General features: G+C 33.4%; 2 protein-coding genes and 1 pseudogene across 2 annotated transcripts; all 3 read right to left on the reverse strand.

Annotated features, from left to right (window-relative positions):
- Window positions 1-6,972: 6,972 nt before the first annotated feature.
- LOC21400874 (RNA-binding protein 2) lies at window positions 6,973-11,331 on the reverse strand. Its single transcript, XM_010110356.2, has 7 exons — window positions 11,135-11,331; window positions 10,952-11,041; window positions 8,464-8,600; window positions 8,064-8,361; window positions 7,888-7,949; window positions 7,671-7,752; window positions 6,973-7,436 (listed from the first exon to the last, which is right to left on the reverse strand). The coding sequence occupies exons 2-7, from the start codon at window positions 11,028-11,030 to the stop codon at window positions 7,333-7,335; spliced, it is 762 nt and encodes a 253-aa protein (XP_010108658.1). The 5' UTR covers window positions 11,031-11,041; window positions 11,135-11,331; the 3' UTR covers window positions 6,973-7,332.
- Window positions 11,332-14,049: 2,718 nt separating this feature from the next.
- On the reverse strand, window positions 14,050-16,437 carry LOC21400876 (G-type lectin S-receptor-like serine/threonine-protein kinase LECRK3). The gene has a single exon (XM_010110358.2). It carries the CDS (start codon window positions 16,435-16,437, stop codon window positions 14,083-14,085), a length of 2,355 nt encoding a protein of 784 aa, XP_010108660.1. The 3' UTR covers window positions 14,050-14,082.
- Window positions 16,438-19,033: 2,596 nt separating this feature from the next.
- Window positions 19,034-26,108, reverse strand: part of LOC21400877 — a 21,412-nt pseudogene continuing 14,337 nt past the window's right edge.

The raw sequence follows: 26,108 nt of genomic DNA on the forward strand, positions 1-26,108 counted from the left end.
TTAACAACACGTCTCAAACTCTACTTTTCAATGTTGAATCATTTGTAAACCCAAATGATTAAAAATTACTGAAACTTAATTAAAGATAGGCAATAATTTTTAGTGCCTAGCTGGATTGTGTTTGACTTAATTATTTATACAATTCAGTCAAGTTCTCCACCAGATCATTGCTTGGCTTATGCTGAATTTTTCGCAATATATACACTACCAACTCCCTAGCTATCTTTTCAGTAGAAAGTACAGCGTCAATATTAAATATATATGTGGTATGGTATACAATCATAACTTAATTTAATACACATGGATATATCGTATACGTAATATGAAAATAAGATGCTCATTATAGTGACAAATTTAATAGCTGTACTCCTCGAAACTATATTGGTTTTTATTCTTTTGGTCCTTAATTGACTGGAAAATTTTGGCAATTTAATTAATGCTTCCAAAGAAGTAAAAGTGTATGAGAGAATATTCTTGAAACAAAATGTGGGAAAGTAATGATCAAGTTTAAGTTCAAATAATTCCCTTAAAAAAAAGTTCAAGGATAGTTGAGAATTTCCCCCCCTGGTGATTTTACTATTGATCCATGGTATCTTAATTTGTTAAAGTCCCAATATATGATCAGGCTTATATATATATATATATATATTCTGATAAAATTTTATTTATCATTATTAGTTTGTTTTTGCTAATGAATTTCTCATCATAATTAGTTGCAAAAATGAATAGATAAGTTATTTATGTAGAATACAGCACAAAAGAGGTATATGACGAAATTTCAAAATAAAAAATTTGGTAGGGTTGGTGGGGTGCAATTTCGTAGTTTGGACAAATCTAAATCCAGAAGTATCTTGAAAGAGATGGACACCTAAGAGCTAAGACAATGCCACGCAATAATTAGGAAAAAAGAAAAAATATAATATGATTTTGTTTTCATGAAGTGCGAATATGCACGACAGGAATTGGTCAATTGTGTCCCCCGATTTTGACAAAATTTATTGTTTAAGTACGTACATAGAGGGCACCACACAATACAAGTACTTTAATTTACCAAATATTTATGTTACTTCGGCTATTTGTCCCTAAATTTGTAAATTTCACACTAGTTCTTTCTTTTGAATTATTTCATCAAATATAAGGATTAATGCAATTTTTTTTATTAAGTTAAGAACTAAAACATGAATTCTACTATAGTTTAAGGGTCTACTATAGTGTGTGTGATATCTTTCTGCATGGTTCTTAAATTATGGCCATAAAAATTTAGTTTTGGTTCCTAAAGTTGCTAAATATTTCTCATTTGATTTTTTTTTTTTAAAGAAAACTTTTTGATCGAATGTAACAATTAAGAAATAAAATATATTTCTATAATAATTTAAGAACCACCTATAAAATTAAAGGAGTTTTTCTTGTAAGACTAAAAAATTAAAACTACTTGTAGTTTTATTTTTTTCAGTCGTTAAATCTGTATCAGAAACCATCTTTGTCATGCACATTTAATTTTAATTAGATTTAACGGTCAAAAAAATAGTCCTACCAGTAGGACGGCTTACGGAAGAGAGTCTCTAAAATTAAATCTATATTGTAAGTAATGTAAATTTACCAATTCTTCTAATAAGTGAACTATTGGGTCAGTAGGGCACCCAATCAATTGAAGTTCGAACAACTAGTTTTTTTGGTTCTTTTAATGAGGTCCGAAATCGGAGATAGCATGTTACTGTTTTAAATTAAACCAAAAGACTAAAAATAGTAAATGGCCGATGCATTATTGAACAAAGCTAAAGGAATATTAGACCAGTGACACAGAAGCTATCGGCTGTAGCACGAGACAAATGACATTTGTGTAGTGTTTTTTTAGTGTTTATATATGTGTATTACAATACGCCAAAGTATATATATATATATATATATATATATATAATAGTTACTTTAATATTTAAAGTTAATAAATATTAGTATTTTAGTCGTAAGATATTAATCTGACGGTTATAATAAATTATATAGTTGATTAAAAAAATTATGACAATTAATAGACTTAAATTCTTAATTATCACGTCACATTATCAAATTTTTATATTTAATAGTAACTACGGATGAAAATATAACAATTAAAAAAACGCCCATACTTAATTAAATAAAGGATACATATAGTATTAGTTAACAACTAGTTATATAGAATTAGTAATATTATTAATTAATAACCATATAGATCGATTGATAAATTCACACGGCTCTTCTATAGGGACATAATTGTTTACCCTTTGAGAGTTAAATTATTAGTTTCAAGTCAACTATGCGCAATATATATTTGCAATTAGTCGTTTCTTAATTATTCAACTTTTTGTGCCGAAATTTTAATACCATTTCGAAGACACCGACTATAAAATGAAAGGGAAGTATAAAATCTTCCCGTAACAAACGGATATTCTTATTATTGGTCATCTGAAAATTACATATAAATGCATATCCTTAGCGATATATAGACCAATTGAGCGCAATGGGTCAACTAAAGCCACGTTTCTTAGGTATAAATAAATAATATTTAGGGACATTTACATTTTTATATTCTGTGTTTTGGTTTTATTCACAATCAACCATCTATTTTAAGCATAAAAGACCTAAAGTACCCTTAAATAAAAATGAAAAAAGAAAAGAAAACTAAAAAGAAAACTTTTAACTTATAGTTTTAACCTTAAAAATATCCAAAATACCATTAAAATAGGAGTTTTTGTGTTTTTAATTTTATTTTTTGTAATGTTGGAAAGTTTAAGTTTTATTTTCTCTCCATTTTTTAAAGATAATTTGGTCATTTTAGAGGTCAAAATCAATTATTAAGCGATATAAGGGGTAGATTTGTATATTAAATTAAAACTGAAAATATAGATTTTAAATAAATGAAGTATAAAGATGTAAATATCCCTAATATATTTATAGGTCCTTTCAGAAAAGAAAGAATATAATACGTATATAGCTCACTCTTTTGTTTGTTAGACAGGTGTATTAGATGTACATTAGTATATCTGGTCCCACTCACATGTATTAGATGTATATTAGTAGACATTAATTTTGAAAATATTATCACTCTATATATGCATATGGTTTAAAGATATGTGTGGCTTTTGAGTAAGAGACAAGGGACTCAATTTGCACATACAACGTAGCAGGAATTTGAAACAAGACAATCTTATGATTATATATATATATATATATATATATATATTAATATAGATTCATGACGAGTAGAATCAAGTCAAGTTACGGACTTCATTTTTTTCAAGGGTTGTTGCTGTCTCTTTGTATTAAATATCACCAAATTGATGCCCCACCATATATATATATACAAATTGGTTTAGATCGGACATATACTAATTAGTCAAAAGAACATAATTACATGATTGTAACTGTTGTAATGCTGCTTTTTCTCTCTTTTTTATTTTATTTTAAATTTCTTATCATCTCCTTTGAAACAAAACGAAAATATTTCTAATTATATATCAAACAATTAAAAAGTTGGGTAGTTTTTCAAAAAAAATTAAACTATCGGTAATTTTTTACTTTCACTTATTAGATATGTATGAGAAAAATTGTCAGTTTGCGTACTTTTTTAATTTTATATGATTTTGATCAGATTTAATAATAAAAAATTAATCTTAAGGCCCCCGAAGAAAGTTGTAAAAAATTAATCTGACAACTAAACAAAAAATTCCTACTTATAAGAGAAAAGAATAGTGCCTATCGTAAATCTCTTGTCGAAGATAATGGATCGATAGATGTAGACCTCAAATGTTTGGTAAGGTGGCAACCATTTTTATTTGAAACTTCTTTTCGAAAGACATTTCTCATTTCTCTAGACGAATGACTTGATTGAACTCATGACTAATTAAAAATGGAAATTAGCACTATCGGTAATGCAAAATGTTAGGCATATGCTTTTGAAGATGCTGCCTTAAGAGTAAAAAGTAAATGGGAATTCTATGGCCAGTGGGACAAGTAATGATTGATCAAGATATTTTTCGCCCACAGGAAGCAATATATTGCATTAACTATTGGTTTAACTTGGTGAAAAGTTAAAAAGCATTACGCACAAGAAATTGTGTGTTGGAAGATAATTATCATGGTTTTATTCTTGAGTAATTATGTTCTTTCCCCTGTTAAACATTATGTTTTTGGCAATTTTATACACACACACATACATATATACATATATATATATATAATCTAAATTCATTTAACCAAAAATTATGGATGATTTTATCAAGTTTTGTTTTAAAGTCAATGGTAGTATTTGGGGAGAGATGCGGTGTCCATATTGTTAATCTATCACATCGCACTAGTGCATATTACAAAACGAACAACTTTAATAACTTAGAATTATTCAAAATAACGTCATAAAGGAGATTGAAAATTTTGAAAAAAAGTTTGGCAAATTTTGACTGTTAATGCTAAAAGAGCAACCTACCCAACTGAATTTTGATCAAGCCCTACAACTTAATTTTGTGACGGTGAAGAACGAGAAGGGCAAAATCATGAGCTGACCGCCTCGGTAAATGTAGGGAAGGGATTACTGAGTAGTTATTGTTGTACGGAAAGTTCGTGTTAGTATTTTTTTTTTTTATTAAAAAAAAGATTCGTGTTAGTAGAATAGCCACTTTCACCGTTAAATTCACCATTATTTCCTTTTTTTTTTGGGAACTTTTTTGATAGGTCTGAAGAAATGAAATTATGATAGTTTTCTGTTTTGAGCCGATGGATCTTTATTAAAAGTTATTCGTTTTACATATTTTTTTTAAATTGATATATTTAACAGTTGAAAATAGTGAATTATCGGTAATTTATTCTTTGGAGCCTACAAAAGAAGCTCTTTTTTTTTTTTTTTGCTCAAAATATTACTCACATTCATTATTTTTATTACCAATTTGAGTATAAAATAATGTGAGGAATTATCAGAAGACTATGAAATAGAGCATAAAAATGTTCTCTCTCTTTTTAATCATTTGAGTGCAAGTTATGGTTGTGAATGTAGAAAGAATATTAACCACATTTAGATCTCGTTTATTTTACTGATTTGAATTTTTAATTCTATTTTTATTACAGTTAAAAGTTCTCACAAAAAGTCACATCTAATTTTTTTTTACTATAATTAAAAATTCTCACATAAAATCATATCTTAATTCAAATTAAAAATTTAAATTAACGAATTGAACGAGACATTGTACTGTCTAAATAAAGGTTAAGATCATCATTTTCAGCCCTATATACGTACAACTGAGAGTTTTCGAGAGACGTTTTTCACTATTTTAGAAAAAAATTAACACTCAAATTAAATCCATTTTGTCCTTTAGCTTTAACTAATATAGAGGATGTCGAGAGACGTTTTCTACCCAAAAAAATAAAAATAAAAATATAGAGGATGTCTGTGTCTTTACTAGAAACACGGGAAATGTTGGTGTAAACTATTTTGATCAAGAGTGTCTCCGTAATTTTTTAGGTGTAAGATTTTGGTGTCGGTGTAATTTTCCCTGGTTGAATTGTTTAAACTCTTTTGAATCACATGAATATTTCTAATACAGAGTTTTGACATTGAAAAGTTCTCCATATTTATCCAATTTCAAACCCTGTCAATTCCCCAAGGATATTTAAAGAAGTGGGGCACTATAATAACTCTCCTTTGTCTTTTCACTCCAAAGATTGGTGCAACTCTGAGCAGAAGAAGAGAGTAATGACTTAGACTTTGAGGTCGACTATTTATCCCAAAAAAAAAAAAAACTCCTTTGTCGTCGACTCTACGTAGCCAAAGCCAACTCACCTACCAAAGCTCTCTACTCTTCTCACTCATGACCTTTCAAAACCATACACATCTAAAAGGTCACTTTGGCAAATTGATACTAGTTGACAAAACCAACAATTTAACAGGGAAAAAGTCCAAAGCCCGTATGAACAGTTGAGAAACTTAGAGGATGTTTGTTCTTCTATTCGTCCATAATTTTAAATCATGATTCATAATTCTCTAATAGTGTTGCTCTCTCACAGAAAACACACGTAAAATGAGAATAATTCTGAATATATAAACTAAACGTCCACTTAAAAATTAATGTCCACTAATAGAGTAGTATTAGCCCCCACAGATAAGGTTTCATTTTACTTGTGAGTCTTTTAAGGAAGCTAAAAGGCAGTTTTAACGCCAAACAAGAAAAATGGAAATATTTCTTCTAAGCACGCACTTGTGGACTATGACTACCCACAAAAATTAAAATAAGTAATAAATAAATAAATAAATGTATTGGTGATGCTGAATATAATACTGTACAGCCTTTCTTCTATTAATTTTAAGGCCGTTTAGTTCACTGATTTAAATTTTTAATTCGAGTTAATATATAACGTTATGTGAGAGTTTTTTACTGTAATAAAAAAATTAAATTTAACTGTTTTTAAAAGTTTTTATTGTAACAAAACTCGAATTCTAAACTCTAATCGAAAAAATGCACAAGACCTTTGATTCTTTGCACCGATCGATGGTACTCCTAAATATTTTTGTCGAAAGAAAAAGGTGCATCAATAACCAAATGAAATCACTCTTGCATAGTCATCTAATACCTGAAAGGTTTCTAAAACACAATTTTTTTTTTCTCCTTTTCTATTTTCAGAAAGTCTACATTGGGATGACATTATTTTTGCCATACCTACAGAATAAATTTTTTCAACCATTTAACAATTTTAACAACTTGATCTACAACGTACAAATCAAATAAAATACTCTTACGCATACAGGACCTGCTCAGGGTTATTTGGGGCCTTAAGCAAACTTTTTAAAGGGGGCCTTTTCAATACATAAACATAGGGAAAACACCAGAAAACCCACTCCACTCAAAAATAAATAATTACTATTCAATTAATAAAGCAAAAATAAAAAGTCAAAATAACACTCAATTATTTAAAATGGTATAAATAATAGGCATGCAAAAAACCAAAACAAACCATGTACTTTTCTCCCCGAAAACTTGGGAATGCAAATTAGATAAAGTCAAATTGCAGAACACATTAATTGTGGGTGGGGATGGGAGCTGGAATACAAAACTTCTTCATGAACATGATCTAACATGGAAATGGCCACAAAGGCATTAACTATAATTTGTTATAACTACTAAATTTCTTCACCGCAAGCCCTAGATACAACATGAACATTTCAAGTGTTTGCCCTGAGTTGAGCCCAGGATTGGACAGATGAAATATATTTTGGGTAGGATGTTCTATGAAACTCCTAAAAGGGAGGATACATAAAAATGTGTATCAAGAAATGGTGATCCGCAACAATATCTCTCACTACCTCAAGTTTGTTCATCTCTTCCTGCGTGGCCCAGCGTTAGACCTTGGACCTGGGAACCGCGAAAACTGCAGCCTCAAATAACTTGATTCTGAAATGTGTTCATCTACCCTATAACCTGTGTGTAACCCAATGACAAAATCAGCACCTCCCAGTATTTAAAACGGCAACACGTGGACAGTGGCTTAAGGCATGGGATAGTACTAATAACATTTGGTACTCAAAAAAAGTGCACAGCAGATAAAGCTAACCCTCATTTAGTTTTCAACCCAATAAAAAAAGCTCAATATTGTCCTGTTGTAATTGTGTGTGTGTGTGTGAGTGAGAAAGAGAGAGGGAGAAAGACAAATACCTTGCAAGGCATTCATAGCAGTTGCCGCACAAGCTGGGTTTGCAAAATCCACAAAACAAAGGATGATAGGATCCCCACCACGCTGCATTATGAATCAATCAGAGTATCAGTATCAATCATCTGTAAATAAGTCAACCTACTGATGGAGCGACGAAGTCAGCCTAAGCTTGATGGGATCCACAGAAGAAGCTTTTTATTCGATCCAACATATACTTACATGTCTTGACTCTTTGCTCACAAGTCTCGCTTCTTTATATCCGACAAAAGGGCGGAAAATATCTAAATTAAAATTAAGGAACCGGAGCAACTAAATCAAACTAGATTAAGATTAAGATAAGATTGAAAGTAATGATATATAAAGCTTTAGTAGCATAACCATGTCCAAAAGGATACGAGCTACTTCCCTTCTTGAGCAGTCAGGAGGAAGTCCTTCAACATATAAAGTGCTCGAAGCATCTGGAGGTAAAGGAGCTATTTCACGTCCTGGCCTAGCCCGTGGATCGATCGGGAGGTGATCTTCAAAACTAGTACTTCGACCATTTCGTGCTAAATCAGGAACAATTGCTCCATGACGACCCATAACAGCATGATCAGTTGTTGGAAGACCAGGCATTCCACCAACAAAAGCCCTTCCTGCTATTCCGACACCACCAAGTGCACTAGCTTCTCCAGGATTTAACGACGAAATTTGCTTTATAAGCAACAAGAATAATTGATTTAGTATGCAAACAGGTAGGTGCACGCTGCAAGCACAAACATAAATAAGCACAGTTTAAAAGGCTCAAGTGGTTACCGAACTCTGGAGATAACGGTCATAAGCTGATCCAATTGTTTTTGTGTCCTTTACTGCCCTAGGACCATCGTGCTCATCACCACGTCGGAAATAATTATGCATCTCATGACCTGAAGGCTGCCCAGAAGTGGAGAGATCTGCAAAAATATTGAATACTAGTTATGATCGCAGCTAAACATGAAGGAAAATTGTATCGAAACCATAAAATGGGGTAGAACAAACCAGGAATAGATCTCCTCCTGCCTAATTGGCAGGAAAGCAAGATAGGGAGGTATTATAGTGATTCAGCTAAATCCACATGATGTGGGCAAAACACAAGCATTTACCATGCAATAGCAAATTCATCATAAAAGATGGGATAAAAATGGGAAAGCTAACATAATTACACTTTTTCAAGAGTACAACATAATTGTGGCTGAACATGGTGCAAAGATGGTAAAGGCAATAACTGGACCTTATGAGAACATCAAAGATACTATAAATTGACACAACAATAATGAAATTATTGAGTAAAAATAAATTATGTCTATAAAAGAGTACATATACTTTTTGAAGTAGCAAAATCTTAAGAATCATCACGCATAACCTTGGTCAATAGTTCTCCTATTACCTTACTTTGAAATATTTAGTTTACCCTTTTAACATAATGACTCTGAAAATATATTCCTTTTTGAGAAAAAATCTTTGGTAAGATTTGCTCCAATATAATAACCGGTATATATGTATAAAAATGAATAATCACAACTCAATCTCTCAAACTCAACCTTAGTATATCCAGCATCATTATATAAAAGAGGGAAAATTTATAATAGACCACTCCCCTTGAATTTTCAGGGTTGTGATATATTCCCAGTAACATTACCTCAGAGAGGCAGGAAAGGCATGCTACCAGTGTGTTTCTATGCTTCATAACATAATTTTCACACAGCATGTCAGCAGCTTAGTACCATGCATTTCAAAAAATCCTAGGCATATTTATGTGTACGACTGATATGGTGGCTTCTAAGTCCACATATGAATTCGAATAAACACAGAACTGCAGTCAAACAGCTTTGTTAAAATAGAAAGATACGATGCTAGCCTAATGTCTTTGATAAGTGGATTATAGAGAAACACAAACAAATCTTAGCATCAGGAGTAGTGATCCAGGAAATATATTTCCTTCAAATTCATATCATCAGGTAGCATTGAAACAAATTATCACAACAACAAGCTAAGAATCTAGGCTTTTGCACCTTTCTCGTAGTCCAATTTATTTGACAAAGACATATCCTAGCGCACTGATAATCCAATTTTGTTGAGCCTAAATTTTAATCAGTTCATTCAAACACTTTTGAAGTAAGCTCATTGCATACTAACATTGGACAGAAACACAATGCATGTCATGGTCTGGATAACTTTTTGTACAAGAGAAAAGAAGTTAGGAATAGTAGGAACAGAAGGGGCAAAAAGATGTTTAAACTGGCTGTGTTCCACTGTAATTAGCTAAGAATCTCTGAGTCTCCGTGTGTGCACATCTGCTTAGTGGGAACAACTTGATCAGGACCAAGTTGGATTTTCTAAGATTACACATGATGTAATTATATTGTAATAAAATATGATTAAAATATGAGCAGTTAAATAAAGATTCCAATACAGAAAACATAAGAACGATTGAAAAAGAAAGGAAAAGAAATGCAAAACCAAAAAGAACGAAGTAAATCTACTGTAAACTTTCTCGAAATAAACAAATAAATAAAATCTTTTACTCCATGACTTGAAAGGCCATATAAGCAGTCAAGCTAAGAGGAAAGAGACTTGAGCAAAGACTTAGGAAGTAGCATATTTCTATCAACAAACCGACATATTTATGGTGCTTGACGTTATTGTCATGTTTCCATTGTAAAGATTCTAATGTATGATAAGAAAAAGAATCATCTTGAGCAAGAGAACTAACAGTATTCAACCACATGTAAATGACAAAATGGATAAGGGAAGGAAACATTCCAAACATCACTAAAACTTTATTAGCTCCTAACACAATAGAACACAAACTTATCAACCATGGTCTGATGGTCCATAAGAAAGAAAGAGCTACGACCACCCTAACACCACAAAGCAATTGAAAAAGCCCGTTAGGTTTATAAATTTGAACAGAAATTCACATTTCTGTGAGAGAAAAAACTGCAGTAAAAATGTTTGAAATGCGGTTCAAACTCGCGAAACAAACAGCATGTACATTACTCCGTGTTAACAAGCTTTTTCCAGTCTCAAAATAATTACAAGATGTCCCTTTTAAGACACTCTGAATGAGTATTGGATTAGCATTAGGTTTGGCATCTTCTTATTATAACAAACCAACGGAATGTAATCAAATTTCTGCTTTCACATGATCAAGTTAGGAAACAATTCGAGATTAATATTTGGCATTAATGGAAATGGATTCGAAATCAAAATCGAAAAAGTAATTACGCGAATCAAAGGGTTTGAAAAATAGAACGGGGATTACCGTACTCCGTACGAGGCCGCTTAAGGATTCCACCGGGGTGGAGCAGAGGCTGCTGCCGATTCCAAAAACCGTCCGCCATGGTTTAACCTTCTGCAGAAAAAAAAAAAGGTCCATCTTTAAGAGAAAGAAACCGAGGAATTGGAGCGAAAAGAAGCAAAAACGAAACTAATTAAGAGAATAAACCTAATTTCACAAAGAAAGATCGAAATGGCGCGATCAGGATTCGGTAGCGAAACCCTAACCCTAATTTTTTTTTTTTTTCCTTTTGGTCTCTGCTTTGGCTTTTGGATTTCCGTTTGTTAAATTTCCGAAAAGAAACGTACTACTGCGTACGGAGTTTCTGATCTCGAGTTTCAGAATGAGTTCGTAGGGAGTTGAGTTAAGTTGAGTCGAGTTGAGTTTTCTTGGGAAGTGTAATAGAAAGAACTATCGCATAAATGCTATTCATTTCGCCCGTTCACTTCGCTGATTCGAGTTTGTAATTCGAGTTGAGATGTGATTTTGTATGAGAACTTTTTACTGTAGCAAAAAAGTTTGATGTGACTGTTTCTGAGAGCTTTTTACTGTAGTAAAACTCGAATTCTAAATTCAAATCGGCAAAATGAACGAGACCTTCATCAATTTGAGTTTAAAATTTAAATTTTATTATAATAAATTAAATTTAAATTAAATTTAAATTAAAAACTTGAATCAGTAAACTATAAACATGCCCCTCTCTCAATAGTTAAGATTTTTTTTTCCCTTTAGTATGCATTAAGAATTTTGATTAATTTTTCTTAAAAATCGATATCTCAATTTCAAATGTCTACAAACATCTCTAGAAGCATATGAATGGATCAGCTCTCTTGTACGCATAACAATAACAATAAGTGAAAAAATAAAAAATAAAAAAAACCAAATCAACTGCTTCCTGATTTATATCTTTATTTCTTACTTCTTTTTTTTTGTCAATTTATTGATTATTATTGTTTAAATTTCAGAATAGCTATTTTATTTGTAGTTTTTTTTTGTTGTTGCTGGTTTACTAGTAATTATTTTGTTTTTGATTTAAACATAAGCTATAAAAAATATATCTACTAAAACGTATAAAGATTTAATTAATCATTTTCATTGCAAAAGGCAAGAATATATAATTTAAGTAAATTTATGAGAAAATGTAATACATGACAGATTTTTGAAACTAAATTAAGTAAATAGTATATTTTAAATTTATTTGAAGTAAATAGTACTTTACGTGGTAAATGAATCATTTACACGATAAATAATTCATTACGACTAGTAAAAAATAACTTACGTAGTAAAAAAATCTTTATTTATATAAAAAAATTCTTTTTATCAATCATAAATTATGTGAAAAAATATTTTTACTAAATGTAAATTAACTATTTACGCGGTAAATGATTTATTTATCAAGTAAATTACTATTTATTTTAAATAATTGTAAAATTTACTATTTACTTAATTTAGTTTTAAAAATATGTTATTTACTACACTTTAATATATGGGCCCCTTTTAATGTTCCCACATTTGCTTGAGCCGTCACTGCCACATAGTGTTAAAAAAGGAGATAAAGAAAGAAATAACATAATTAGTAAATTATATCATATTTTTTAAAAATAGTAAATTACAACATAATTTGATATTTTTAAGTTTTAAACATTATTAAAAACTCAAAAATACATTATTATAGCATAATATTATTATTTAATTTAATTTTTGAAAAGCACAATGTGGTGTGACCACATAGGCCACGCGCCCAGTCACTGGGTGCAGGGGCGTGTGGCACTGGTTGAATCCTAAGAGGATTAAGTTGTTTGCTCTCTAAATTATCCTTTTACTTGTTTGAAAAGTTGTCCAATTAAAATTTAAATTTAAAGAAAGTTTAATTTTGATTAGAATTTGAATTTGAGCTAAAAATGAAAAATGGATAAAGGAAAATTTTCTCCTTTCCTTTTCTTCTTATGGCGCCAACCATATGGAGAGATTCCTTGAGATGGCCGAATTTTAGAAGGAAAAAGAAAAGAGGAAAATATTTTAAAATTCAAACGGAAACTATCTCTAATTATTCTAAAATTTTTTTCTTATGTGATAAAGAAAATTTTGTCATAGGTGTATGTGAGGCACTTTATAAATATGAGACTGTAAAAAATTAGAGAGCATAAATTTTTTGCTCTCCTTCCCTTCCCTTGTACAATACAAGTTGTATTGGCCAATGTTTATTATATTTTTAAGTGTACCTACACACATAATCTCATTAAAAATACATGAATTGACGAGGAAGTCTCGTGATAGTTTGAGGAATTGGAGTGAGGAACTAGAGCACTTAGATTGCTCGTGATAAAAAACTTTAAATTATCTACCTAATCGATCGTAAAATATAATTCTTATACTAAATTAATTAAATTAATTTATTCATTATAAATTAATATATTCTATAGAAAGTTTTATAAAATTTTTTATTCGGACCCGATCTTAGTTTTTATGCTTCCAAACCCGAATTTGTTTCGGAAACTAAGAAGCGATCGGTGAAGAACGACGACTCACGGTGATTGCGAGGTTGTCTACGTAGCTGGAGTCGCGAGATTAACTGCTGGCATCTAGTTCGCAAAATCGGCGAGATTTGGTTCCGATCTCTAAAGCCTCCTTTCCACCCTGCGGCGCCAGAGACGAAGACCTGGTCAGATTTGTTCGCGATTCGGCCGGATTTGTTCGCGATCTGGTCGGGTTTCTTCGCCGGCGACATCTCGGCTGAGTAGCCAAGAAGTTTAAAATGAAAGTCTGGGCAAAATTTCAAACATGCATATGATTTAAAAAATATGCTATTTAGTTCAACCATGTGTATGGAATATGTTATTTGCTGCATGTTCCCTTAAAAGGGCTCATGACTCGAGAGTTCCTCTGTTTCAACTAGTTTAAGCTAATCGGCACCGAGTTCAACAGAACAAGAGGAGTTAAAAAGTAAAGAAAACGATTGACGAAAATATGGAGTAAACAATCAGAAAACTTTAGTGGATGTCAACAATCAGTTATTGGACGAAACAAATCTTTGTTTAGGCTACTAAACATTTACAAAATTTGATACTATAAATACTGTGCACTTTATTAAAACATGTGAAGAAAAAAAAATATGTTCAATCAATCTGAACATTACTAACAGAAGAAGTAGGACTTGGTGGTGTTGGAATCTCTATTGTCCCTTCCAACATCAAACAAACTTTCTTCATCGAAGGACGGACAGACGGCTCTTCCTGTATGCACCAAAGTCCTAACTTAATCATCTTCTGCAGTTCATTCTCCTCCACATCTTCATCTTCAACAAGCTTATCTAATTCACCATCCAAGAAGCAGTCATAAACCCAGTTGGCAAGAACTACTTTGTCCTCGGGAACATCCATATCAACACTCCTTCTGCAGCATATGATCTCCAACAACACAATTCCGAAGCTGTACACATCGGCTTTCACTGTTATTGGCATGTTTCTGTGCCACTCGGGTGCTACATACCCTCTTGTTCCTCTGAAACCAGTGTAAGTTCTGGTTTGGTCAGGTATTAGAAGCTTTGACAGACCAAAATCCGCGATTTTTGCACGGTTTTGTTCGTCCATTAGTATGTTTTCGGGCTTGATGTCGCAGTGAATGATCTGTGTTTCACACTCTTCGTGCAAATAGTGTATGCCTCGAGCGATATTCAGAGCTATTCTAACTCTTTCCTCCCAAGTTGGCTTTGTCTCATTCCCGAAGAGGAAATCTGCTAGAGAACCGTTTTCCACGTACTTGTAGACCAAAAGCCTGTTTGTTTCTTCATGGCAGTAGCCAAGAAGTTTAACAAGGTTTCTGTGATGTGTTTTGCCTATTACTTTCATCTCGTTCCTGAATTCTCTTTCTCCATCCGCGATCACTTTCTCCAGTCTCTTGATGGCTACAACTTTCCTACAATTGTTTGATATGAGTACACCTTTGAAAACAGTTCCGAAAGCTCCTTTTCCCACTTGATCTGTGAAACCATTCGTTGCCTTTTCTAGCTCGGCAAAGGTATATGGTTGAAGAGTAACGTCTTCAAGAAATTCGACGTGCCTTTGATTTGCAATCATTTTGTATTCCCGAATACGAAGTCTGTATGTTAGTGTAACAAAAATTGCTAAAACAATTACTCCAAAACTCGAAACTGAAAGGCTGCTTATTAGGATTGCTTTTTTAACCTGTCCATTTCTTCCCTTGCTTAGTATTGTTGTACTTGTCCCAGAACTTCCATTGCACACTTTTATTATGGTCGTCGCAAAGCCATTTTCTGGAAGTTTTGCGTAATTCAGGGGAGACATTAGTTTGTTGCACTGCTGGTTCCTAAACAAGGCAACCTGGCAATTGTAGTCCCTCAAGCACTCCTCTTTGCAAGCATTCTTGCTCATCGCTGACACCATCGAATACGAATTGTTTTCCCAGATAAATCCATCCAACTCTGCAACAGAAAGTGTGTTCTGATTCTTACTTGTGCAAGATGTGCTTAAATTTCTCTTGCAGCCTAAACTTCCCTGGCGCTGATCGATGAGATCAAAACCAGGAAGACATTCACAATTAGGTTCTTCATCATCGCCAAGAACGCAATAGGAATTCAAGCCGCAAAGTCCAAGAGGAGTGCACTTACTTTCGACTGAATACCACTCGACAACCCAGCTGCTGTTCTGAACCAAACTATGAGAGTACAATCTTAATATTCCATCTACATCGATAGTCAGACGATATACAACATTGTCACTGAGATTGTTCTCACCAGCAAAAATTGTTTTTACATTGAACCCAGTGGAATTGAGCAGATATACCTGGCCATTAATATCGAGATTCAGGCTTACTCCGTTGCCTTTGTCATACGTATCCGATGCCCAATAAGAGTAAAATGACAAGATAGGACTGTCTGTTGGGTACTGCACCAGATTCCCATCTCTTTGCATTCTAAGCTGGAATCTTCCAGAAGAGTGATTTGTTGTGGACACGCTTGAGACGAGCTGTTCTCCGGCCTCTAGGCGTTGTTCCGGCAAAAGGGTATCTGTTGGATAGTCAAAGCTCTGCCATATAATCTTAGAATCTAAACTGTAGAGGACAAAATTGCCTGAATCTAACATGGAAGCTGAAGTAGCAGGCTGAGAGGTATTGGAATATACGAGTATTTCCATGCCTTGCGCGTCACGCAAAACGAGTCTTCCGTCACCACTCAAAAGCAATGTCGTCTCACGTGGTTGCGGCTTATCATCTCGGTTCCATGTCCATATGACTGTTTTCTCCTTTATTTTCTCAAACCAAATACCAACAGAAAAAGAACCATTGCTTGCTTGATAGAACCCAAAAGCAAACTTGCCAGAATCTGATAACCAAAATGAGTTATTGGTACCAGCAGACAGAGAAGAGCCTAGGCTTATTTGGTTATTCTGTTGTTGAGAATTTGTTTTTGAGAACTTGGTTAATAGCAAAAAGAACAAGAGAATAATTGCCATTATGAGTTCTAGACCGTGTTTTAATTTGAAGCTGAATTTGTTTGCTTTAAGTATCAATTATAAACACCTCAGTCAATGTTTTGTTAAAACTATTTTCAGTCCAAAGTCATTAAGTCCTCATTTTGATCGACTTTGTCAAGACAAATCGATCACTACCAAAAGAAATTGAAAAAAAAGGGGCAATGGCTGCTTTCTAGATGGTTATGTGGTAATGTCTAATTGCTTATAGAATGAAAAGAACAATACTTTAACATATGCCAAAGCAATTTAAGTTATGTCTTTAACTAACCCCATCGAAGACTTGCCATAAACATCTCAAAGTTCAAATGGAACGACTTAGACTTTGGGGTTTGGTTTGAACTTTGAACGACTCAATTGGGGAGGAATGCAAGTTGACTCACTAGATGTTCCAAAATATCTTTCCCTTTGGTCAAGATTCATTTTCCCTTTGGTCTTTCTACCGTAATGCCTTATAGGCTTATACCGTAAATATTTGTTTTTAACCGTTAGATCTTATCAAAATTATAGTAAGATAAAACAATATGTTAAAAAATAATTTCTTATATAGATTTGATGAAACCCTTCTAATCATGTATTTTTTTCCCATTAACTCTTTACAATTAGTTTAATAATATAGATTTCTACATCAATCACATTTAAAAAAAAGTTGAAAAAAAAAGAAAAGAAAAAGTAGATGAAAGCTATTTAGTTACAACTTTCATCGACCAAAAACATAATATTAAAAAGAATAATCATTCAAAGATCGTGTTTTGTATTTTTTTTCTACAGAGTCATATTTTGTATAAAGAATACTAAAAGAGTTGCAAAGTCTTCCTATTGCCAGTCGATGTTCAAACTCTTTATTTTGTTTAAAAAAGAAAAATTAAGCAGAGGCTAAGAAAATTTCAATCATAATTCCTGAGGAAAAGAAAGCTTTATTAGACAGTAGTAATAACTGACCGAATATTTTATTGCTGTTTAAGAAAGAATTCTAATTTGAACATTTCTTTTGATCGTTCTTCTACTGAAAATGGATGAAGAGTCTAAATTGGCTGGCAAATGACTCCATAAAATATTAAGTGGCTGAAACCTGAAGGTTTTGAAAACCAAAATTTGCTCATAAATTCACAAATCACAAGTCCAACATTACCATATTGTCGATTTTTTTTTTTTTTTTTCGAAAAGTATTGACGAATTTCTGTTATGTACTATATAAACTCCACCTCAAATATATTTATATATATGAGCGTAAAACTCTGTCCATATGCGGCACCTAGTCCAATACGACAAACTTTTTTCAATATTCGGTGTAATATTGTTTGTTAGTGTGTATAACACTTGGTCTAACTAAAATTTAGAGTATTTAGACACTAAAAAATTATTAGCTAAAATATATTTCTAACTTAGTTAAAATTTAGAGAATTCTCTTAGAGATGCTCTAAGGTAAATAACAAAATGCAATTTTAACAACCTCAACACAATTCTAAAAAAATTCTCATTTCCATCTTTGTTTTTTATCTCAAGAAATGTATACATTTAAATTAGATTTAATACACAAATCTATATCTTATCTATGTCAACAATTGATTTTAACCTTTAAAATCACCAAATTCTCCTTGATAAAAAGAGAAAATAAAACTTTCAAAAAAAACAGAAAAACATTTAAAAAAACACAAAAAACCAATTTTCCAAGTGTATTTTGCACATTTTTTAGATCAAAACTGTAAGTTTAACGTTTTTCTATTAGTTTTTTATTTTTATTCTTTTTTTAAAATTTTTCTACTTGAATGTATTTTGAGTATCTTTAAGATCAACTCAATGTTGTATGGAAAGGTATCTAATTTGAGGTTATATATTTGATGAGATTAAAAATTAAAGGTATAGTTTTTGAGTAACTTAAAACACAGAGTACAAAAAGGTAAATATCACTTTCTTTCTTTCTTTTTTTTTGTTTTGTTTTGTTTTATTTATTTATTTTTAGCATAGTCATGACTCATGACCCTCCGCTGCATATTTCCTCCAACTAGATAGATAGCATGGTCATCTCCCATGTCATGAGAGAGTTAGAAAACTGTTCATAAAAACAAAACAAAAGAAAGGTCGTCAGAAAGCACTGAGAAAGCAAATTACTAAGAGCATGAAGTTATATGAGTAAGACTAGAGAACCATTTACATATGCTGTTAAGCCAGTGAAATCAATTAATCGATTCTTATAACCAATTACACCAAAGAAAACGTTAATTATTATTCAATTTATGTTTCAGGTCATGCTTTGGCCTCCGCTTGAGACCAAATTGAGAACTCTAGTTTAAGTTAAGCTAGCATGAAATTGCTATTTCTATTTGTTTATAAAAGTGCAGGAATATAAAACTTTGAATGGCGAAATCTGCAAGAACAGAATCATGATACAACTTGCTCTTAAATCAATCAACACAATGAAAAAGGAAAGACAGGAAACAAAAAGAAAAAAAAAAAGAAAAAGACTCGACAGAGTTCTTAGATGTGGACGATACTGGTTTGGGCTGCTAAACGTTGGTAGTAAGTGATAGTATTCAATTACACATGAATTATCAAAATTTGCGGGGAAAATAAATGCTTAATCAATCTGAACAATACTAACAGATGAAGTAGGATTTGGTGGTGGTGGAATCTCTATAGTCCCTTCCAACATCAGACAAACTTTCTTCATCGAAGGGCGAACAAACGGCTCTTCCTGTATGCACCAGAGTCCTAACTTAATCATCTTCTGCAATTCATTCTCCTCCAAATCTTCATCTTCAACGAGCTTATCTAATTCACCGTCCAAAAAGCAGTCATAAACCCAATTGGCCAGAACTACTTTATCCTCGGGAACATCCATATCCACACTCCTGCAGCATATAATCTCAAATAGCACAATGCCAAAGCTGTACACATCGGCTTTCACTGTTATAGGCATGTTTCTGTGCCACTCTGGCGCGACGTACCCTCTTGTTCCTCTGAAACCAGTGTATGTTCTACTTTGGTCAGGCATCAGCAGCTTGGCCAGCCCGAAATCCGCTATCTTTGCACAGTTTTGTTCATCCATTAGTATGTTTTCTGGTTTGATGTCGCAGTGAATTATCTGTGTCTCGCACTCCTCGTGCAAATAGAGTATGCCTCGAGCTATATTCAGAGCTATTCCAGCTCTTTCTTCCCAAGTTGGTTTTGTCTCGGATCGAAAAAGAAAATCTGCTAAAGAACCATTTTCCATATACTCATACACCAGTAGCCTGTTTGTACCTTCATGCCAGTAACCAAGAAGTTTAACAAGGTTTTTGTGATGGGTTTTGCCTATTACTTTCATCTCGTTTCTGAATTCTCTTTCACCGTCGGCAATCACCTTCTCTAGTCTCTTGATGGCTACAATTTTCCTGCCACTGTTTGATACGAGTAGCCCCTTGAAAACTGTCCCGAAAGCTCCTTTTCCCACTCGATCTGTGAAGCCATTTGTTGCCTTTTCTAGCTCAGCATACGTGTAGGGTCGAAGAGCAACATCTTCAAGAAGTTTGTCGTGCCCCCGATTTTCAATCTTTCTGTAACTCCAAATGCGAAATCTGTATATGAGAGCACCTGAGATTGCTAAAGCAATAAGCCCAAAACTTGAAACAACAATGCTGCCGATAAGAATTCCCATTCGAACTTGTTCATTTTTTCTTTTGCTTACGATTGTTGTTGTCTCTGAACTCCTGTTTTTCACTTTGACAAAAGTCGTCAGCAAGCTGTTTCCCTGAGTTGGTTTCCCAAATCTCAGTGGAATCCGCTGTTTGCTGCATTGCTGGTTCTGAAACAAAGCAATTTGGCAGTTACAGTCTCTCAAGCATTCTTCTCCACAAGCAGTCTTGTTGTCCAATGAGACAACCGAATATGAGCTTTCATCCCACGAAGTCCCATTCAATTCCTCAAGAGAAATTGTATCACCATTTTTTTTTTCGCATCCATCTGTGCTTGAATTCTTGACACATCCCAAACTCTTTTCGTACTGATCAATGAAATCAAACCCAGGAAGGCACACACAATGAGCATTTTGACCATCAAAATTGCAATATGAATTCAAACCGCACAAGCCAGTAGGATCACACTTGTTCGTTGTTGACACCCACTCGAGCTGCTGTTCTGAACCAAATTATGGGAATACAATGTTAATATTCCATCTACGTCTATTGTCATACGATATGTAACATTCTTACCGAGGCTTTGACCAGCATTACTAATAGTCCTTATAGTAAAGCCAGTATCGTTAAGAAGGTACAGCCGCCCATTTTGATCCAGATTCAGAGTTATATTGTCTCCTTGCTTATCAGTTTGTGTAGTCCAGTAAGCATGAGTAGGTAAGAGTCCAAAGCTTAATACTGGGTACTGCACCAGATTCCCATCATCTTGCATGATGAGCTGAAATCTTCCACTGGAGTGATTCCTCTTCGACACGCTCGAAACAAGCTTGTGTGAAGTCATCAGCGGTTGCCCGGCAAAAGGGTATCCGTTGGAGAACCAAAACTCTGCCATATGATCGTAGAGTTTGAGTCGTAGAGAACGAAGTTGCCTGAATCGAGCATGGAAGCTGAGGCCGCAGGCTGAGAGGCATTAGAAATGGTTAACTGTTTCCCTTGTTTATCTTGCACAACGAGCCTTCCATCATCACTCAAAAGCAATATAACATCTCGCGGCAGAGGCGAGTCATCCCGGTTTGCGGTCCAAACAACTGTTTTCTCCTTTGTTTTCTCAAACCAGATTCCAACTGCAAAACCATTGCCTTGTTGGTAAAACCCAAATGCAAACTGCCTAGAATTTGATAACCAATACGAGTTATTGGTGCCAGGAGAGATATAGGAGCCTAGTGTCACGGACCTTTTTTTCTTACAAAGTGACCGTGCGGCGTTAGCACTCCCGAGCTATGCTAACAAGCCTAACTTCACGCAAACGCAAAGCTAATGAAGTAAAAGTAGAGAAATGAGAGTAAGAACACACGAGAAAGAGAAAAAGTGAAAAGAGCTTCACTAAGTATAGAATTTCTAATAATAAGATTATGTGGAACAAGGACACAGACACAATATGAATTTATAATAATTCCGTTAAGTATAGAAATTCTAATTGAGTCTACCGATGGACATATATAAGATGGTCTTAATCCTGAGTTATTAACAGACTCCTATTTATGGATTTGTGTCTTTTGATTTACTCGGTACGGATTCTGAGATCCTGAATCCTATTCCTTGTATTTTGGAGACATGATGAAGTGAGTAGCCGGGAATATTATTACACGAGATGGAATCCATTCCTTCTTAAGAAAGAAGTAGATAAATAATTATCTTGAGAGTTGATTCGGTACTTGGACCAGTAGGAGCTCCGATTCATGAATGTGTTTAATGAATCACTGTCCATTAGAGAATCAATGGTACTCAAGGAGAAAGAAGTAATTAGGGAGGTTAACGGATTTTACCTTGCTCTAATTATGAATTATTTATGGAGGATTGATCAATATGCAATGACTATATCAAATGGACACTTCACAGTTTAGAAGTAATTTATGTTTATAATTTTGAGAGTGCAATTCCAAGTTTATAGTGGAGTAACTATTGGAATTAATAGAATTAATTAATTAATTAAAGTGTTTAGTTAATTATTAATTTTATTGGAGCTCGGGATTATAGGTCCATTAGTCCCCGCGTCGTCCTAGTAATTTTACCAGACACAGAGGGCAAAATGGGAATTTTAGAATTACGGAATTCTAAAATTAAACACTCGAAAAATAATCAATTGAGAATTAATTATTAAATTTGAACACATCCATATTTATCCATTTAAACTTATTTGATAAGTTGTTCAATTTAGAATTCAAATTAATTTAAGTTTGACTTAAATTGGAATTTAAATTTGAGTCAAAATTGGACTACAGGATAAAGGATGATTTTTCTCTTCCTTCCCTATTTGCAAATTGGCACCACACAGGGATGAAAATCCCCTAGAATGGCCGGCCATAAGGAATAGAGGAAAAGAGGATATTTTGTTCAAAATTCAAATAGGAGATAATTGACAAGCTTTATCTTGGAGATAGAGATTGGATTCCTTCTAGAAGTTTGACTTCTACTCTATAAATAAGAGAATGAGAGACAATTTTCGGAATGGATTTTTACCCTAATTTTAGAGGTGGCCGAAATTTCTCTATAGAAGGAAGGAAACATTTTTCTCTAAAAATTTCACATCGTGCATGCGTTGGTGTTTGTGGAAATTCTAGTGTTTATTGTAATCCGTTTTGTCTCATGTGTGTCTACACACACGTCTTCGTGGATTCTAGGAATTGACGTGAAAGACATTAGTTTTCTAAACACAAAGCTTTGGAGCAAGGATTGTTCGAGGTCAAAGAACTCAAGTTATCATCCGAGTCGGCCTCCAGGTATTTTTCCTAATTGAGTTCTTAATAAATGAATTAATGAGATTAATTTATTTGTGCATAAATTAATATAATCTATAGAGTATCTCAAAGATTTTATGAAAATTTTTTTTATACACGATCCGCCTCCCCGTACCACGCTTCCGCATCCGAATTCGATTCGGAGACCAACAATTGGTATCAGAGCGGTCTATAGACGATATTAATTTATGCTCTGATTATTTGATAATAAAAAATTAATTATGTATGTATGTGGTGCGTAGGCACTTGCATTTATGGATGTTTATATTTGATTCATGATGATGAATGTATGGATGATGGATTTGGTCGTTAATTATATGGTTACATGGATCGCATTAAATTCGTTCAAATTAAATTATTTGTAATTTAATTCGGGATTAGAATTATTGTAACTCTAGGTTTTGGGTAGAATTAGGATTTTGATTTTGAATCAAAAAGAGGCCTGGAAGATCAAGTTTGAAGCTTTGAAGATGCCCATAAACAACCCAAGTCTGCCCATAAATTTTTCCAAAAATCGCCCAGAAAGAAGGCCAGGGTGAGCCCCAGCGCGCGCGCATAGCGCGCGACCAGCGCGTGCGCATAGCGTGCGACCAGCGCGCGCGACCAGTGCGCGCCCCAATGCGTGGACAGTCCACGCGGTCAGACCGCGCGGGCGCGCACAGCGCGCGGCCAGATTCAGGAATTGGACCCCGAATGGACCCGAGGTTTTTCTGAAACCCTCGTAATGCATGCCAACGGACCCGGAAGAGTTTCGGACCCCGAAGAAGGTGAAATCTGACCCGAAGATGAAGAACGAAACTAAAGAATGAAGAGTTTAAGAATCAAAAATCCGTTGATGAAACGGAAGAAAATAATTATTGTAATTATTTATTTATTCGATTTGGTTGTTATTTATAATTTTCATGGGACCCGGTCAAATCCATCTCAATAGCCGATTGCATATATTTATATTTTATGTTGATAATTATATATTATATGTCAATGCATATAACATGCCATATAGATATAATGTGCCTACTCATATGTTTTATAACATGCCATATATACACGTGTATTTATTATTATTTATTTTATTTATTATAAAAGGGTTTTAGAAAAATAAAATAAAATAAGAACTATGCGCTAAAATCGATTTAATATGATTAAATTGATTTAAGTTGCAAAATTAATTTGCAAAATAATGTTACATGGGAAATTAAAATTAAGAGTTAAATTTTGGAATTTCACATATCTGAAAAATAAATTGTTTATTTTTCGATTTGAAAACCTTGAGATGTTTTTCAAACAAAATACATATTTGTAAAATAATGAGTGGGATAGGGTTGTATGACAATACAACCCACTAGTCTCCACCGTTAGCGCAACACCGTGAGATCCGGAGAGGGGCTTTGCGGCGACATTGAATCGCACTCCCAAAGGAGAGTGTTCTTGCTGGATCAATAACAAGGTTGGCTTCCTAGAGATAAGATTTCAGGATGTATTTTTGAATTGACTACCCAAAGGTAGCAATCTGGAGTTAAGTCTATGGGATCTAAAACGGTGGTTTACACTCATGAAGATATAATCAAAGTTTGTTAGTTATATTTTGACTAAAATAACGGTAGTTAATAAATATGAAAATATGAGATATTTTGAGTATGTTTATTAACTGAGAGGAGTCTCGGTTCAATTTGCAAATAATTTGACTACCCAAAGGTACACTTTATTTGTGGTAAATTGGATTATCGTTGGCACATAAAATTAAAACATGATTTATGTATTTTTTCATGTGCATCATGCATCATATTTAATTGTGCCTAAATTCACATGTTTTGATATTCATGTACATAAATTGATTAGATGAATATTCTACTTATTTTCAGCAATATGACAAATCTTAAAATCTCACTACATGAAACTGAAATACTGACTAGAGATAAACTATGCAAAGTGGTAAAGTAACATGAACAACTTACATTCATGTGATGAATATAATTTTGTCTCAAATGAAAGATTGTCCTCCTGTCCCTAACAAAACCACTGTAGCTAACTATTAGCTAAGGTTGTGCATGGTAATTCACAAGAAGTATGAAGGCATGGAGACAGCTTATGAGATAATGCAGTCATCAGATACCGTATCTGGAAATCCATAAAATAAAAGGGTTGGCTAAATATTGTAAGAGCCCTGAGTAAAAGACAAAAGGAAATCGTTTCCAACAAAATAAAGGAAAAGAATTAAGCAAATATGATTTGCTAGTTCTAAAACATGTTTAGTAAAAAGGGTGATTCTTTATTCCTGGATAGTAGATTCGGGAGTTGCTGCTCATGTTTGTTTTCTTTATTAAGTCTTAGTTCTTGCAAAGAAATTGTTTCCCGAAATAAAGAAAGGAACTCAAGCAAATATGATTTGCTAGTTTTAAAAACATGTTTTGTAAAAGGATGATTCCTTATCCTGAATAGTTGATTCAGGAATAACTAATCATGTTTGTTTTCTTTATTAAGTTTTAGCCCTTAAATGGAAATTGTTTCCACCAAAACAAAGAAAAAGAATCAAAGTAAATAAGATTTACTAATTCTACGTCCTGGATAGTTGATTCGGGAGCAACTAATCATGTTTTTGGTTTTCTTTGCAAAATATTAGTTCTTACAAAGAACTTACCGTCAGGGACTACACGATGAAAGTGGGAATACCGCGAGGATATTGGCAAAAGTAGTGGGAGAAGTTAGACTTCAATTTTCGAAATACCTTGTTGTGAACAATGTTTATTTCCCTCCAAGCATAAAGAGAAATTTAATTTCTAATTCTAAATTATTTGAACAATTACCTTTAATAATAATCTAGTCTACATCTTTCAGAATTGTTCCGATATATGTTCTGGATATTTAGAAAATGGTTTATACCGTTTAAACCGATGCCTGGCTCACTGCGAAATGTTCAAAAGTTGCCTAACCTAAGAATTGTTGGTCTCCGGATCGAATCCGGATGCGGAAGCGCGGTGGTGCGGGGAAGAGGCGGATTGTGTATAACAAAAATTTTCATAAAACTTTTGAGATACTCTATAGATTATATTAATTTATGCACGAATAAATTAATCTCATTAACTTATATATATCAAGAACTCAATCAGGAAAAATACCTGGAAGCCGACTCGGATGATAACTTGAGTTCTTTGACCACGAACAGTCCTTGCTCCAATCTTTGTGTTTAGAAAACCAATGTCTTCCACATCAATTCCTAGAATCCACAAAGACGTGTGTGTGG

Source organism: Morus notabilis, unplaced genomic scaffold, assembly GCF_000414095.1.
Source record: "Morus notabilis unplaced genomic scaffold, ASM41409v2 Scaffold511, whole genome shotgun sequence".
Classification (NCBI taxonomy): domain Eukaryota; kingdom Viridiplantae; phylum Streptophyta; class Magnoliopsida; order Rosales; family Moraceae; genus Morus; species Morus notabilis.